General features: G+C 40.2%; 1 protein-coding gene across 6 annotated transcripts in view; it reads left to right on the top strand.

The window, feature by feature from the left end:
* The window catches only part of APP (amyloid beta precursor protein), a 283,222-nt gene that overhangs the window by 137,363 nt on the left and 127,809 nt on the right, over window positions 1–18,050 (top strand). For all 6 annotated transcript variants that reach the window (XM_054468708.2, XM_054468710.2, XM_054468706.2 and 3 more), the window contains exon 6: window positions 9,734–9,936. In XM_054468708.2, the coding sequence (XP_054324683.2) occupies window positions 9,734–9,936 (203 nt within the window). The remainder of the gene's footprint in view (window positions 1–9,733; window positions 9,937–18,050) is intronic.

The raw sequence follows: 18,050 nt of genomic DNA, 5'->3' as shown, positions 1-18,050 counted from the left end.
AAAAGCAGTGCCTGTGTATTAGTGGCTCAGATTTTTTGTTCTTTGTTTTCAACTGTCTGCTGTGTGCCTCTCCAGCAGGGTCTTACAGAATCTCAAATCTACCATGATCAAAGCTGAACCCCTTAGCTCCATTTCTTAATTCCTCCTGTATCCTCTGTTACCATTAGTAACTATTCTCCAACTCAAAGCATCAGATTCCTCCTCTTACTCACTCCCTTCATCCCCAGAGTCACCAGTTCTGTGCTGTTATTTTATCCAAGTTCTCAGTAGGCTTCACGAGCACCGCCTTCGCATCCCAACTGTCACTCCTCCACCTGTCTGTCCTCCGTGCTTCTGCTAGCTCATGTTTGTTGCAGTACAACTAACCTTGCCACTCTTCTGCTTCAGGCTTTTCTACTAGGCTCTGTATCGCTTAGTAGATGATGGTCCAGACTCCTCAGCCTGTGAAACAAAGCCCTTCATAAAAGAGCAGAGCTACAGCTAGTCAGCTCCCTTCCTGCAGTCCACCCCCTCCTCCACCATACTGAAAATTGGCAATTCCTGTAGCACTCTTTGTATGAGTCCATTTTCACACTGCTATAAAGAAATAACCAAGACTGGGTAATTTATAAAGGCAAGAGGTTTAATTGACTCACAGTTCTGCATGGCTGAGGAGGCCTCAGGAAACTTACAATCATGGCAGAAGGGGAAGCAAACACATCCTTCTTCACAAGGTGGCAGGAAAGAGAAGAGCGAGGAGCAGAGTGGGAAGAGCCCCTTATAAAACCATCAGATCTCCTGAGAACTCCCTCACTGTCACGAGAACAGCATGGGGAAACCACTCCCATGATCCAATTCCGTCCCACCAGGTCTCTCTCTAGACACATGGGGATTATGAGGATTGCAATTCAAGATGAGATTTGAGTGGGGACACAGCCAAACCGTATCACTCTTCATCTGTTAACGGGTGCCATTCCTTGTTTCTACAATGTCCTTTTTGCTACCTTCTTTGTAGATTTCTATTCATTCATCATGTCCCAGTTTACCTGTTACCTCTTCAACAGATTATTCTTCAGTCTGTCCCTCCCAAACTTCACCAATGTCTCAAAAACAACCAAACAAAAATCTTATTTGAGTTCGAAACGCATGTCAATTAGCAGTCACGCCCATTCTTCCCATCCCCCACAGCCCTGAGACAACCACCTATCTCTTTAGATTTGTCTATTCTGAATGCTTCATATAAATGGAGTAATACAGTATTGGCTCTTTGCCACTGGCTTCTTCCACTTAGCATGTTTTCAAGGTTCGTCATGTTGTAGCATGTGTCAGTACTTCCTTTCTATTTTGTATATTATTCCATTGTATGGATATACCACATTTCGTTTACCCATTCATCAATCAATGCATATTTAGTTTGTTTCCATTTTGGGGGCTGATATGAATAATGCTGTTATGAACATTAGTGTACAGGTTTTTGTGGAGGCATATGTTTTCATTTCTCCTGGGGATATACCGAGAAGCAGAATTACTGTGCCACACAGGAACTCTACGATTAACTAAATAAATAACTGCCAGACTGTTTTCCAAAAAAAAAAAAAAAAAAAAAAAAAAAAAAAAGATGTCAGTATATGTCTCTAAAATCTAAGAACATTTTTCTACAGAGTCCAGATGATACCATCTCACCCACAAAATTAACATAATTTTTTAGTACCATTGGATACCGTGTCCATATTCAGATTCTCCCTGAGTTCCAGAACGGTCTTTCACAGGTTTTGCATTTCACATCCTATCCGGCACCAGGGCCAGCATCTTACATCCTTATTTCTTAGGATTCAGAATAGCACTTTTTATATCCTGATAGTGACTTGCTGAAGAAGCTGTACCAGTTTTCCTATAAACTGTCCACTCCTTGGATTTGTCTCATATCATGTCCTAGGGATATTGTTTAGATTGTTGCTCTATTGCTAGGATATTCATGTTACCCTAAGTGTGTACTGAGAGATAGCGGAGTAAAGAGAGATTGTCTTTTAAAGGTTCTACCCAGGAACTGCTAGTTTACGCAAAAGCTGGGCTTTAGTGCTTCTCAGATCTCTTTGCTTATTCAGTAATTTTTTTTTAGAAATTCACTAATTCACTAACATAAGCGGGGCAGGGTTTACAGGAGCATGTGTTGAGAGAAGTTGGTTTGACTTTAAACGGTCATTTTTACAATCCATATTTAGGCCTTATAGGTCACATACAATCTCTGTCACATATTGCTGTCATTTTTACCCCCTTTCTTTTCTTTTTATAATCCTTTAAAAAATGCAAAGCCTATCCTTAGCTCACAGGATGTACAAGAACAAGTTGCGGGCTGCAGTTTGCCAACACCTGCTCTGTGCCACTGCTGACTTGCCATTCTTGGAGCCCACTTTCTGTTCTTGTCGGCCAGTTCCCTTTCAGGTGCTCAGGTTTCCCTCCCTCCTGTCACCGGGCCTTTGCACATGCTCTACCCACCCTGCCTAATGGAGAGTTGTCTTTAGCCCCTTGACTTCCTTCACTTCGGACCTTCTTTGGGTCACATTTCAGTCATGCCTCACTGGATACCTGGAATCTGGTTAGCACTCACTCTTTTGGGTCTCCTGGCTGTATGTAATTGTTATCAGGGCAGTAATTTTGCATTTATACAGGTGCTGAGGTCAGTGTCTGGCCTTTGGCTACTTGCCTTGTGAGCTACCCTTGCTTTCCAGTGTATCCCTAGCTCCTGGCCCAGTGTCCAGCCTCCCAGCTTCCATTCATATTTTCCCTAGAGACCACTCTGTGCCCAGCAGGCAGAGACATCATTGCAACTTAAATCTCATTGAGTCGTTGCAGTTGCTATAAGAAATGTAACCTTACTGGGTAACACTGTGCCTGTCTGTCTCCACCACCAGATCTTATACTTCCTCCCTCATTCTGCTACTCCCTAAGCTCACTGGCCCTTTGTTGTTGTTTTTGCTCAATGTGCTAAGCTCTTCCTCATGCCTGGGCCTTTACATTGCTTACCTCTGCCTCAACCATCCATGCACCCTCTTGGTTTTGCTGTGCCCGACTTCAGCATTTTCAGTTCACATGGCTCTTCCGTGGGGCTCTTCCCTGACCATCCTGTTTGAAATGCTACCCATCTCCGGCACACATCTATCATAGTCATTCATTAGCAATTAGCCCCATTTCCTTTCTCTATAGCATTTTTCCATAATTTTTTTTTCTTGCTCATATTATACCTCCCCAACTAATAGATAGATTCCAAGAAATTGAGTGCTTTATCTTCACTTGTGTAGCCTCAGTGCCTGGAATAGTACTGGCGCTTGGTAAAGTACAGTGGATATTGTTGATTGAATTACTAGGGGTTGTCTTAGAGAGGTACTTAATGGAATGATTCAGTGGAGGAATGAATGAATGCATTGCCACTTTTTTGCTCATTATCATCAATCTGTACATATGCGTTTCAACTCAAATATTTATCCATTGGCTAAAGAAAAAAATAGCTGAATACCCTTGTCTCTGCAGTTTACCCTTCCTCACTGTTAAAACTCAGTGCCTGTGTAAAATTTCATTATATTTTATTTACTTCTTATTCCACTTGTGCATTATGTGGATATGCCTGCCTCATCCCCACAGCCACCTATCACTTCCGGCCAACTCAGATGCCTCTGGCTCACAACAATCACTTCTCTGTTGAATTTCTGAAGCGTTTAATCTGCAGTATGTCTGTTACTCATACAGCAGTTAGTGTGGATTGTCTCACCCAGAATAAGTATTCATTAAATGTGTAAGAATGATGATATAGCCTAATTTCAGATCAAGATTGTGATTTATAGCTCATTCTTAATCAGCTGAGTCATGACTTTATTTATTTATTCATTTTTTTTTTTTTTTTTTTTTTTTTTGAGACAGAGTCTCACTCTGTCATCCAGGCTGGAGTGCAATGATGTGATCTCGGCTCACTGCAGCTTCTGCCTCCTGAGTTCAAGTGATTCTCATGCCTCAGCCTCCCGAGTAGCTGGGATTACGGGCGTGTACCCCCACACCCAGCTAATTTTTTGTATTTTTAGTAGAGACGAAATTTCACTATGTTGGCCAGGATGGTCTCGAACTCCTGGCCCCAAGTGATCCGCCTGTCTCGGACCCGCAATGTACTGGGATTACAGGCGTGAGCCATCTCCTCAGGCCTGAGTCATGAATTTTTGGTAGTCCAATCGTGTGGTTATCTTCCTAAAGCTGGAGGCCTTAAACCTAGGGCCGCAGGTGGGCTTATGAACCCTCTGCCAAGAAATGCCTTTAGCTGCAAGTAACAAGAAACCCTTTTCAACCTTTTTACTGATTTATTTAGAGAGAAGTACACATAACAGGTAATACAAGTATGCAAAGTTTTAAGACCACACAACTGGATAGCCAGCATCCGGACCAGAATACAGAGCCTTGCTGGCCCCTAGAATCCTCTCTCCTGACCCCTGCCAGTTACTGGCCTTTCCCCGAGTTCTATTTGCCTGCCGTTTGCTTGTTTTCATATTTAATTCAAATAGAATTAGGTGATGTGTTAGAATTAGGTGATGTGTCCTCTTGTGTTTTGCTTCTAACAGTGCCTTTATGTGGGAGAAGTACTGGCTCTTTCTTACTTTGCCCTCTCTGCCCTGAAATATTTTCCTAATTTAATAGCAGTAATTTCAGAAACGGCTTTCCTTTGGGACAAACTGACTTATCCAGCCATTGTGCCTTCCAGTTTAGACTCTGGCAGTTTGGAGAGCTGAGGCAAAGAAAAGGAGAACCATCTGTGTGTCTTCTTGGAAAAACTGCTGTATTTTCTCTCTCTTCCTGACTCTGGGAGCTTCTAGACTTTTTTATCATGTTTTCATATCCACAGAGGAGAGTCTGAACCTCTTCCTGTTGCGCCTTCCCCTGGTTGGTTGCATTTCGGGAACTGACATTGGTTGTCTTCCCTCTTCCCTCCTCAGTGCAGTAGTTTAGATCTCATGATTGTCCATATTCACATAACCATGAGAATCACAGGTCTCTCTCTGTCATTTCCTCCCTGTTTATCTGTAGCAAGAAGAAAAAAGTCAGTCTTAACAGAGACTGTGAAAGAATAAATACAGACTTTATTGTTTTAGAGCAGTTTTAGGTTCACAGCAAAATTAGGCAGAAGGTACTGAGATTCTCCCATATACTCCCTGTTCATACACATGCAAAGCCTCTCCCATTATCAGCGTCCCCCTTAGAGCGATCGTTACAATCAGTGAACCTACATTGGCACCATCATCATCACCCTAAGTCCATAGTTTACGTTAGCATTCTCTCAGCATTGTTTATTCTGTGAGTTTGGAAAACTGTCCAATGACACGTACCCACCATTATAGTGTCATACTGAGTACTTTTACTACCCCCCAAATCCACTGTGTTCCTCCTGTTCGACCCTCTCTTCCCTTTAACCTTTCCAAGCCACTGATCTGTTACTGTCTATAATTTTGCCATTTCTAGAATGTCATATGGTTTTCTTAGAAAATATAAATGATGACTTTTTTGGCATGACTTTAATAAATGAAAACTGGTGTGTGAATCAAAATCTTTTACTCTCTAAAGGGACTATCAGGCAGCACCTGCACGTGGAATTATATCAAGGTCAGCTTTTATTTAGAAACAGAAGGAGAGTCACCTTTGTGATGTCATTTCTCCTTCATCCAAGTAAAATCTCGCATGCTGACACATAAAATTTTATCATCAGTGATTTATTTCCTCGTAGGAATGTCCCTTTGACCTTATTAAATTCGGATACTATGGGGATGGTCAGCATTTTCAGATGGTTCACTCGTTCTGTAAAAGTGTTTCTTATTGGTGTTTAAAAGCTCTAAAAGCCACCCACTATAAATTGATAGCCATTAAAGTTAAAGTCTATGAATGTGATATGACTATTCCACTATGTTCCCAAGCGTTTATTTTATTGTGAGTTGTTATTTGATTGTTTGTAAGGAAATTGTTTTATGATGCTCAGCTTTATATTTCCATAAACTGTTCCTCCCTTGCAACTTCTTAAACTGTGATCAGCTTTTCAAAACAAGTCCACAGGACAACAGTCTGTCCAGCATTTGAAGAAGTGGTGGAAAAGTCATTTTTTTCCTTTCAGTGTTTCTGGCTATTCATGAAAACTGCAGTTAAAAGTTGTAATGTTGTTGTGTTTGGCATTCTTTGGGAAGATGCAGCATTATTCAAACAAAACCATGTGCTCTTGTTTTAAATAGTGTCCAAATGAGTAATTGAATTCATGGACATCTAAATTTAATTCCAGAAATCAAAGCTATGGTAATAAGAACTTGGACCTGAGTTCTCTTAGGCCAAGTAATTTAATTCCTTAGCCAGTTGAACTATTTATTACGTGTCTGTGTTCCTGGTTATTATGCCAGTAAATTGCTTGGGCAGATCAGGGATGGATGATGGGCATATAATTCACTCTTTTTCACGGCTAGACACATACCAGAATGCAGATCACACTAAACAGCTGTTTTTACAAACATGGTTTCTATTCAGAGCTTTAAGAGCCACATCCAAGTAATATCAAAGAAGCCTGGAGGAGGAACCTGGGGATACCCAGGGTCATGTTTTTCACCATCCCACCTGGAAACACGGTGCTGTCCTAACCCTGGATCATACACTTGGGCATCGTCATTCCAGTCATGGTTCAAGATCACGTGTATACGTCATGATTTAAAGAGAATACTGGTTTGATTTTTCTTCCTGACTTTCCCTGAATTTTCCATTTAAATTGGAAAACAGCGCTAGTGCTCATGATTTGATTGAGTAAGAAATCTCAAACACGATAAATTAACTGATGACATGCATCAGGTCATCTTTCTTTGATTCACTAGTAATACAGCATTGAGATCCCATAGAAAAGTGCAGAGGCAATACACTCAGTGAAGCTCAGGGCAGCTGAGCAGCTGTTAAGTGTAGGATTCTTTTGAAATGTTGCCCGAAGTAGTAAACTTCTGTGCAATAATTTGGGCAGCCAAAAAAAAAAAGAATTGGTTATTTCACCTCATTTATTTCTACGAGGAGATAAAGGCTTCCAATATCTGATTTTCAGTGCCAGTGTTTTCTGTTTCTCTTTTCACCTATTTCTTCCTAGGCTTGTGGAAATGTTACAATAACTGATTAGGATTTTCTCTGTATTGACACTTCATTTATTAACATATGAGTAAGTTGCTATTAATAAATTATTCTGCTTAATCAGTTTCTTTTTATTCTTTAGCCACATGCTTTCAACTTCTTCAGATGTCGTCACTTAATATCCTTACATCATATTTGATCAGAGTTAGAAAGACGTTCCACTTGGGGGTCATACACATTTTTTGGGAAATTTTATAAATGCCCTTTATGCTATTCTTGTATCCTATGTAATCACAGTCAGGTGTTCCATGGGGATCATACACATCTTTATACAACTTGTATAACACATGCCTTAAATGCTGAGGTAATCAGAGAATTCCTGCCATTGATGGATTCATCTCTTTACATATCTTTCCCTTTCACTGTCAGCAAAACTATTTATGGTGGTCCTGTTAGACTTTGAAAACCTTTCAGGTTTATGGAGGAACCTTCCTTTCTATTGTCATAGATCATGGAATCATAGTGTTCGCTTGTCTCACGTGTTTGGAATCTGATTTCCTACATAATGCTGTGCTCTCACTACGAGTCCAAGGCTTCCTGTGGCTACAAACCCCGGGTTCCTATCACTTTTCCCAATGATGAGCTTCTCCTTGTTGGCCAGAATCAACTCTGTGGTAATAATTCCCTTCTGCTTTCTCTCTCTCTTTTTTTTTTCTTCTGGGTACATTATAATGTCAGCATAGCAGTTTTTAATTCTATTACTATGGTACTTCTCAAATAGACCTGTGGCAGCTGCCCCGGAAAGGTTGAAACCCCTGCCACATCTAGGTCTTTCTCCTGTATTGGTTTTGTGATCTGATCAAGGATATCTATTCCTCTAGTCCCACTAGGAGGTATATGATAGGCTTTTACTATTTGATATTTCGTGTTCTTATCTTCATTTATCTTCTTTCAAATGCTGTCAACTATGCCTGCCTTGGCAGATACATGATTTCCACAAGGATTTCCTAATAGGCCTTCTTAATTTTGTTCTAGACATGCCTTTCTTTTGCCATCCAAATTTGCTGATTTTTTACACACTATGATGCATCAGCATGTAAATGTTTAATACCATAAATATTTCTGATCCTCTTCCCAGTTTCACTGAGTTACTGGTTATCTCTTGCCGTTATTCTCAGCGTATTGCAGTGGATCTCAGAATATTGTCCCCTGACCACCAGCATCATTATTACCTGGGAATCTGAAATGTACATTCTCAGACCCCACTAAGGCCTCATGATTCAGAAACTCTGGAGCTGCATTAGAAACAGCCAGTGGTACCTGGTGATCTGTGTTAGTTTTTGTTTGTTTTTAAAGAGACAGTGTCTTTGTCTCCCTGGCTGGAATGCAATGATGCAGTCATAGCTCACAGCAGCCTCGAACTCCTGGGCTCAAGTAATCCTCCCGCCCCAGCCTTCTGAGTAGCTGGGACTACAGGTGCACACCACCATGCCTGGCCTTTTTTTTTTTTTTTTTTTTTTTTAAAATTTTTTGGAGACAGGGTCTCACTGTGTGGCCCAGGCTAGTCTCAAATTCCTGGCCTCTAGGTTTTTTTCCCACCTCAGCCTTCCACAGTGCTGGGATTACAGGCATGAGCCACCACACTTAGCAGGTGATCTGTGTTTCAGTAAGCCTTCCAGGTGATTCTGATGCTCACTGAAATTTGAGAATCACTGAAATATTTGGTATTCTACAAAACATAAGCAATTAGCAACCATAGGGTGCGCAACTAAATAGTTTCAGCAGGCATCCCTGACCACAGGGCATTACAGATTTACTTAAGTCAGTTTCATCTTCCACCTGTGTGTCCAGTTTAAGCTCTCAATTGCAGTTTTTAAACCAATTTCCACCAGCACATACTGAGTATCTGCTACCGTGCATTGTGTTGCGGCTCTTGTATATACACTATGAGAAGTGATTCCCATAATACAGCAAACTCAGTTTTGATATCCACCACCCCACTTTTTATAATGGACTACATTTTTCAGAGCAGTTTTAGGTTTACAAAGAATTCAAGCAGAAAGTACAAAAAGTTCCCTCTACCTCTCACTTCCCCACTCCCCAACAATTTCCCCTAGATTAACATTTTGCCTTAGTATGGTACATTTGAACCAATATTGATACATTATTATTAACCAGTGTTCCTGTTTTAACATGAGAGGCGACTTTTTGTGTAGTATAATCTCTTGGTTTTGACAAATGCATAATGCTATGTATCTATTATTACTTATGACAGTATCATGCAGAGTAGTTTCTAAAAATCCTCTCTACTCCACCTATTCATCCCTTCCCCGCTCCCGCTGAACCACTGGCAACCACTGATCTTTTTATTGTCTCCGTAATTTTGCCTTTTCCAGAATGTCCTATGGTTAGTCTCATGGCATCCCCTTTTAGCAACTGCAGAAACTAAGAACTGTCCCCAAGGATAAAAATTCTTGCAGACCCACTGAGCTGGGATTTATACTTAGACCTGCTGACTTTAAGTTTTGGGTGTGTTTCTTCTCAAATTGCCAAAAGTCCATATGGACGATTTTTCTTTTCCTTCCCTGAAATGTGTCTAATTGACTTTTTCTGTTATTTATGTTTGCCCTTACAGTGAAGACAAAGTAGTAGAAGTAGCAGAGGAGGAAGAAGTGGCTGAGGTGGAAGAAGAAGAAGCTGATGATGACGAGGATGATGAGGATGGTGACGAGGTAGAGGAAGAGGCTGAGGAACCCTACGAAGAAGCCACAGAGAGAACCACCAGCATCGCCACCACCACCACCACCACCACAGAGTCTGTGGAAGAGGTGGTTCGAGGTAATCCACCGTTTGTTTGGATTCCCCCCACCCCCAAGGAAAAGAAAGCGTAATACCAGAGTTTGAAATATCCATCCTAGCACCACTGCCTTCCCCAATCAAAAACACCTTTTTTTTTTCAAAAGGCTTCTTATGCTTGTGAAATTTTTTTGGTTTAACAAGCAAACAATTTCAAATAATGTGAAATCTTTATTATACAGTTTGTTTTGTACCTTGTATATGCTGCTTGGCAAATCCCAAGTTAATTCTACAAGACTCCGCCCAACCAGGTAGTCATCTAATTTGACAAACACTGAGTTAGGTGACTCCTTGGTATTCCTTTCACAGTGAGTGTTTGTTATATAATAGTGTCTGTTACCACCTAGACGATGAGCTCCTTGAGGGTAAGGACTTGATTTTATTCAGTATTGCACAGAGTGCCTGGCTTGTAGTTTTGATAAATCTTAGTTGAGTGAGTAGTTGTGATTAGATGTCATTAAAGAGGGAGATTTGGGCCAGGCACAGTGCCTCACACCTGTAATCCCAGCACTTTGGGAGGCCGAGGCAGGCAGATCACCTGAGGCCAGGAGTTTGAGACCAGTCTGGCCAACATGGTGAAAACCCATCTCTACTAAAAATACAGAAATGAGCCGGGCGTGGTGGCACGCACCTGTAATCCCAGCTACTTGGGAGGCTGAGACAGGAGAATCGCTTGAACCCAGGAGGTGGAGGTTGTAGTGAGCTGAGATCACACCATTGCACTCCAGCCTGGGTGACACAGCAAGATTGTCTCAAAAAAAAAAAAGAGATTTGGTGAGTACCGCATTGTTTTATGCTATGAATTTTAACTGAGGTGATTTATGTTGAGTTTACATTGTTTTATTGGGGAGTATGGCAGTGCTTTCTTCAAGAAGTAAATATAGTATTAATGTCTTAGACTTTCTCTATTGAATTAATGTTTGTGTTGCAAGTATTGTGAACTAAAAGAACTAAAGGTCATACTTGTCTCCATGAAATAAAAACAAACATTTGGTTGATATTAAGTGACCAAATGTCACAGAAACGAGTAAACTGTTGGATTGAGTTCCTTAAAGAGTATGCATTTGTTCTTAAAGAGTTCTGCATTTTGTATCTGCCTTCTGCTTGGCAGATAGTAAAAGATGCTTCTAGAGCTAGATTGAATGAATATGTACTTACTGAATTTTAATGTACTGCAAATACTTATAAAGGTCAACCACAAATGTTACAGCATTTACAAAAAGTGGCTTTCTCTCACTTTTTGCTTAAGTTTAATGATTTCAGATTTATTGTTCTATTAGAGCTTAACATGGGCTATTTTGTCTGCCTCAACTATATTCATAGTTGTCACTACATACAGTATTTTCTTCCCTTTGTTGCATTTTTTTACCTTATTAAGGTGTAATTTACATATAAGATTCATTTGCTTTCAAGTATATAATTCAGAGGCTTTAAGAAATTTGCCAAGCTGTGCAACTATCACCATAATCTAATCTTAGAACATTTTCATCACTCCAGTAAGATCACACATGCTCACTCCCAGTTAAGCCCTCTACTCCAAGCAACAACTAATCTACTTTCTGTCTTTATAGATTTGCCCTTTTTTGGACTGTTATTATAAGTGGGATCATATAATACATGGTCTTTTGTGTCCAACTTCTTTCACTTAACACAGTATTTTTGAGGTCCTACATTTCTTTAACTTGACCTTTTAAAATTGAGATTATTCTGAATTAAACACTCAGAGTTAGTTTAAAATTTATTGAAAGTTTTACATGTTCTTTTAAAAAAAAGAACAGAGTGCAAGATGGATTAACTTTATCATTCCCTACTTAATGACAGTTTCTTACTCACTTTAGCACATAAGTAAATGTGCTAGTAAATGCGCATTTTGTTTAAACCACCATTTTTCAAATACGCAAAAATCCTTTTTCAGGGTGTTTTTCATACACCTGTTAGGGCCAACTATGGCAGATCTGGTCAAATGAACTTGTTAGCCTGATGCCTGTAGCAGGGAAGGACAGCTTTTCAGGGCTTCTCTTCTCGAAACCTAAATGAAGTGTGAATACAAATTACAGCATCTAGCAGCCTGCAGTGGGACTGAAGTCCTTGTGATCTCCATCAAGCTGGCTGTTTATATAACAGTTAGCATCCATTTACTGAACATTAGATTTTGAGCACCTGCTTGGTACAAGCCATTTTGCTAGGCTATGTGGAATGGATGATGAGCACACACAGGCCAGCTGACCCTAGTGGATGTTAAAATCTCTTAGGAAATAGAAGTCAAAGAAGTACAAAGCCATCTGTGTTATAAGAAATATGAACACAGAACCTACTTCCAAGAGTAAGAGGGAACTTCTGGATTGATCAGAGAAGGTTCCATGGAGAGCATGACATTTGAACTAGAGCCAAAAGTGTGGGTGGGTGGTGTGTCTACCAATGGATTTTGCTGTAGAGTCATCAGGACTAGCAAAACAAATATGGTGCCATGGAAAGGCATATTTAGGAGACAGGATTGATCTAATTTAAGCTAGAGCAGATGTCTTTTAGGTTGGGACCAAAATATAGAGACCTTCAATGTCAGGCTGGCAAAGATGGCGTTAACTGCAGCTGATTAATTAACAAATATTAATTCAGAAGCTACTGTGCACTGCAGATTTTTCCAGTAGACAATAAAGAGATTTTGTTTTGATGCTAGTACTGTTGAGGTAACAGGTGAACGAGGAGTGACATCAGTTATGCAGTACAATGAGAGGATGCCACATAAACTTAGGCCCATATTCTAGAACAAGACAATTCGCTTGAGATAAAGTGGTCTCATTATCGTCTGCATTAGTCCAGTTCTTTTTGCTTGAGTTTTACAGGTAGCATTATTTGATATTAAGATGGAACATAAAGATGTTGTATTATTTTATTTCCTGTAGAAAGACGAAGGCAGTTAAAAGAATTTCATAAACAAAACACTCCAGGCTAAAGGCAAAAAAGAAATGAACCTTAAAAAATAACAAGTTAATAATTTTGTTGACAAGAAGAGCAACAAAAGCAACCTTCTGAAAGCAAGATACCTGGTCATTGAGAGGTACCAACTGTTAATGCCCCAGAAATAGAGGAATCTTTAATGCAAGTCCATTCATTCCACCTCAAACTCCTGAACAAAAGCTCTACTTGAGGCCTTTCCTGGGAAAGGGGGCCTAACAGAAACATGTTATGGTCAGTTGTGCCCATGCGAGATAGTTTTTTGTGCTTGTAGCTAATTCCAGTAAAGAAGTAGATGTTTTAGAGGGTAACGTTAAAGGGGTCAGCTGCAAAGAGTCCTTTTCCTCCTCCTCACTGTTACAAAAGGTGACTTGTGGTTCTTCCCTAATTGAGAGCAATGGCAACGCCGTAGGTGATTACTCATTTTGTAAAACTCTAATTACAAGTGGGTTGCTTCTGTGTTCAACATAAAAATTAGAAGTGACTTGCAAAGATGAGATACTGCAGGGAGGCTTACAATCTTGTTTTCAATGTTAGCGTTTCAGTACCCAGAACAAAATGTGATTTACAGCCATCCTTTCTAAGAAAATTGTCATCATTACCAACATATTGCTACTGATACCAGTCCTTAATGTGCCTCATAAAAAAACAATAATTTCATAACCCGTTAAAACTGGAATGAAATGGAGGGAAGAAAAATAAGACATTTTAGCATAGTCGTAATCTTCTCTGCCATATTGTGTTAGAATCGATGATACCCAAATGAGAAGATGTCTGTTCTCTGTTACTGATTCCAGTAGAATAAAAGTATTGTTTAAAAGTAAGCACATCCGCTGCACTCCAGCCTGGGCAACAAAGTGGGACCCTGTCTCAAAAAAATAAAAATAAAAGTGAGCACACAATTGCAAGATCTATCTGGTTTTGGGGGTTTATTGTCATCTTTGGTTGTTAAAAAAAAACTTGGATATTATTAGTTATTGGTCTAGTGGAATAAGCCGTTACCGATTTGAGTAAAACAGTGGTATATTTAGACACTTGCTCCTAATTTTCTGTTCTTCGAGAAGGGCTTGTGCTTCAGAAACCAGAGATATCAGGGTAGTTTTGATTGAGCCATAAATTCTAAACTCTGATTGAACATAGGTATTGTAATAAATGGCATAATCTCTTATTTAATCTAGTCAATTGTGCCTGTCCAGAGGAACTGGCCATTTCTGCCTTATGTTCATTTATTCAGCAACTATTCGTTGTACCCCTGCTGATGGCTAGGCTCTCTGCTATTGTGGAAGGCATCATGGGGGCAGAGCAGACAGCATTTTACCTCCGGGGAGACTGGCAGATTTTTGAAGCCTTTGTTGCAGATATAGATTTTCACGGTCACCACTCTTGCCCTTTAATGTAATTTAATTTTTTTTTTTTTTTGGACACAGGATTTTGCTATGTTTCCTAGGCTGGATTCAAACTCCTGAGTTCAAACCTCAGCCTCCCAAGTAGCCGGGACAACAGGCCTCTTGCGCTTTAAAGCAGTGATTCTCTGTCTTTAAACCTTGTAACTACGCTGTGTGGTGGGAATTTTACTTCCCCATTTAAAGCCAAGATCTCTAAGGCCAAGAATTTTTTTTTTTTTTTTTTTTTTTGAGATAGAGTCTTGCTCTGTCACCCAGGCTGGAGTGTAGTGGTGCGATCTCGGCTCACTGCAAGCTCCGCCTCCCAGGTTCACGCCATTCTCCCGCCTCAGCCTCCCGAGTAGCTGGGACTACAGGTGCCTGCCATGATGCCTGGCTAATTTTATTGTATTTTTAGTAGAGTCGGGGTTTCACCATGTTAGCCAGGATGGTCTCGATCTCCTGACCTCATGATCTGCCCACCTTGGCCTCCCCAAAGTGCTGGGATTACAGGCCACCATGCCTGGCCGAAAAAAAATTTTTTTTAATTGGCCTGGGCTGGGCGCAATGGCTCACGCCTATAATCCCAGCACCTTGGGAGGCTGAGGCAAGCGGATAACGAGGTCAGGAGATTGAGGCCATCCTGGCTAACACGGTGAAACCCCATCTGTACTAAAAATACAAAAATTAGCCAGGTGTGGTGGCACGCGCCTGTAATCCTCGCTACACAGGAGGCTGAGGCAGGAGAATCGCTTGAACCTAGGAGGCGAAGGTTGCAGTGAGCTGAGATTGTGCCATTGCACTCCAGCCTGGGCAACAGAGCAAGACTTCGTCTCAAAAAAAGAAAAAAATAAAATAAATTGTCCCGGGTCACATAACTGGTTAAGTGATGAAATCAGAATATGGACCTGGATAAGCCAGGATATTTCTGCTACACTCATGTCAAAATTACACTTTTTATTTTCTTTATAAATACACACAAATTCATTTCAACCTGTGTTCCCTTGTAAATGCATATCCCTTTGATATAGGCATATATTCATCTATTATTTTGCACTGTGCATTTCTGAATTTTTAGAATTTTTACTTAAAAGGAAGTGATCAGGCTGGCGCTGTGGCTCACGCCTGTAATCCTAGCACTTCGGGAGGCTGAGGTGGGCAGATCACCTGAGGTCAGGAGTTAGAGACCAGCCTGGCCAACATGGTGAAACCCGGTCTTCACTAAAAATACAAAAAAATTAGCTAGGCATAGTGGCGCGTGCCCATAATCCCAGCTACTCAGGTGGCCGAGGCAGGGGAATCGCTTGGACCTGGGACGCGGAGGTTGCAGTGAGCTGAGATCGCGCCACTGCACTCCAGCCTGGCGACAAGAGCGAGACTCCGTCTCAAAAAAAAAAAAAGAAAAATGATCGGGGGTGCACAAATAAGAGTAATGATCAAGAGTCAGCAAATTGGGGCCAAAAATAGCCTGTTTCCTGTTTTCTACACAAAAGTTTTATTAGGACACAGCCAATCCCATTTGTTTACAAATTGTCTATGGATGTTTTCATGTTTTGGAAGTAGAGTTGAGGATTGCAAAAGAGATTGTGTTGCCTGCAAAACTGAAAACATTTACTGTCTGGCCTTTTCAGTAAACATTTGCTAACCCCTGATTCTCACTATAAGACGGTGACTGTGAAGTTCTTTCTGTTTCACATACTGCCATATCAAGTTAATTTCTTTTGAGGTAGGGTTTTTTTTCTTTGTTTTTTGTTTGTTTGTTTGTTTTGGTTTTTTTTTTGGTTAGAGACAGACTAGTATAGTGTTTGAGAGAATTTTTATGACCGTGGGCCAGTTAAGTAACCTGTTTTTTATGTGTGTAGTGTAGATGGTAATGTTATCTTGCATGTTTCTTGTGAGAATGACTTTAGGTAACCTATGTTAAACACTTACCATCATGCCCAGTAAGTGTTCAGTTGCATTTACAAACTCAAGCTGTCCAGATTCAAATCTGCCCTACAAGCTACTAACTGTGTAAATTTGTATAAAACAAATAACCTTGAATCCTCATTGCTTCTCTTTGTAAAATAGGGATTAATAAGACCTATCCAATATTTAACTATTTTGTGAGGATTAAATTAATTAATTTATAGGAAACACTTTGCATAATTCCTGGTATACAGTAACTGCTCAATTAACATTAGTTGCTCTCTTAGTTATGGTTATAATCATCATTCCGATCCTCCATTGCATTTGAAACATTAGCAAACTAATGTTTACTACTAATCAGGAATGTTAAAGGTAAACCAACATGTTGACTTTTAATTATAAAAGGCATAAATGTGACCTATCCGTATCTATTGGTATAATAAAGCTGATATTTATAGAGAACATTATGTTATGATTAAAAGAAACATTTCTTGCTTAAAATGTTTTTTGTGAATATATACTGTATATTGAAATATCTGCACTTAAATTTTAAATCCAGCTGAAAATTGGATAAGATAGTATTAGATGCCACTGCATTTCAAGATAGAGTTTTATTTCTTTCAGGTATTTTAAACCTTGTGGGAGTTCTTCTATTAAGTGAACAGATAGAGACACTGATACAGATGGCTCTTTAACCGTCTCATGTGTTGATAAAAGCTAAAAGATTTGATCCGAATATTGCTTATATTGGGCTAAGTGATTGACCTTGGCAGAATGAAATTATTTTTCTTCTTCTGGTGACCATTAATCTGGGAGAAGTACCATTTGATTTAGTGCTGTACATTTCACCAATATCCACAAGGCACTTGTAGGTAGCAGACATGGCATTGGTTGCTGCCATGGCTTGCTCAGGTTGCTTCTAGCCATATCCGCATTGTCCTTGAGAGGGACGAGTCTCTCAGGCCTGCCTAGGAAGGAATTTTGGCAGCATGGAGAAGAGAAAGTGCTCAGCCCGGAACAAAAGTTTTCACCTACTACATTGCAGAGAAGTTGGCATATCAGTAATTATAAAGGAAGAATAGGGATTTACTGGGTGATAGAGCACCAAATAGAATGAATGCAATACATACTTGAAGTAAATCAGAGTAGCTTGTATTGATCTCAAGGGGAGAAGAAACAAAGCTTAATTCTCATCCCTCTGTTGTTACTTGTTTGTAATGGACATGACACTTACAAGGTATCCTATAATTCACTAATGGGACTTTTACTTATGATTAATATTTAACTCTCCACAAAGCTTGGAGTAAACTGTGAGCTCGACTTGCTGTGAACCCGAACATGAACTCACATACTTCAGTTGGAGGCCTCAGTAGCAGCATGCTGTACAAAAATGAAACTAAAGCTCCAGGGAGTATTTGGGAACAGGGCGAAAGGGTAATGGCTCCTCCTTATAGAGCAAGCCTCAGGCCTTTACCTTTGTGTTTTGAAGATGGAGAGGATGCACTTCTACTCCTCGCCCAGGTTGTAGCATGCTTGCTAATGATGTCGAGAGAACTAGTGTCAGCACTGACCATAGATGTGACAGGTAACAGCCTGTTATTTTGTGCCCCATGTCATGGCAGCCATTGATTCCGAGGTGTTTGATACACACTTTGATAGAGGCAGAGTGAAGCAGGACATTGACAAGCATCTTTCCATGTAGTTTAATGGTCTCAATCTAGAAAGCCCACTCAGATAATTAGGTTGCTTAAAATGTGATGAGACTAGGGAATAGAGCCATATAGAAGTGTGTGTGTGAGAGAATTCAGTGGTTTAGTATATTCACAAAGATACACATTTGACACCAGCCTG

The sequence above is a fragment of the Pongo pygmaeus genome, chromosome 22, assembly GCF_028885625.2.
Source record: "Pongo pygmaeus isolate AG05252 chromosome 22, NHGRI_mPonPyg2-v2.0_pri, whole genome shotgun sequence".
NCBI classification, from domain to species: Eukaryota; Metazoa; Chordata; class Mammalia; order Primates; family Hominidae; genus Pongo; species Pongo pygmaeus.
The sequence above is the reverse complement of the archived record's forward strand: the minus strand, read 5'-3'. Positions and strand labels throughout refer to the sequence as shown.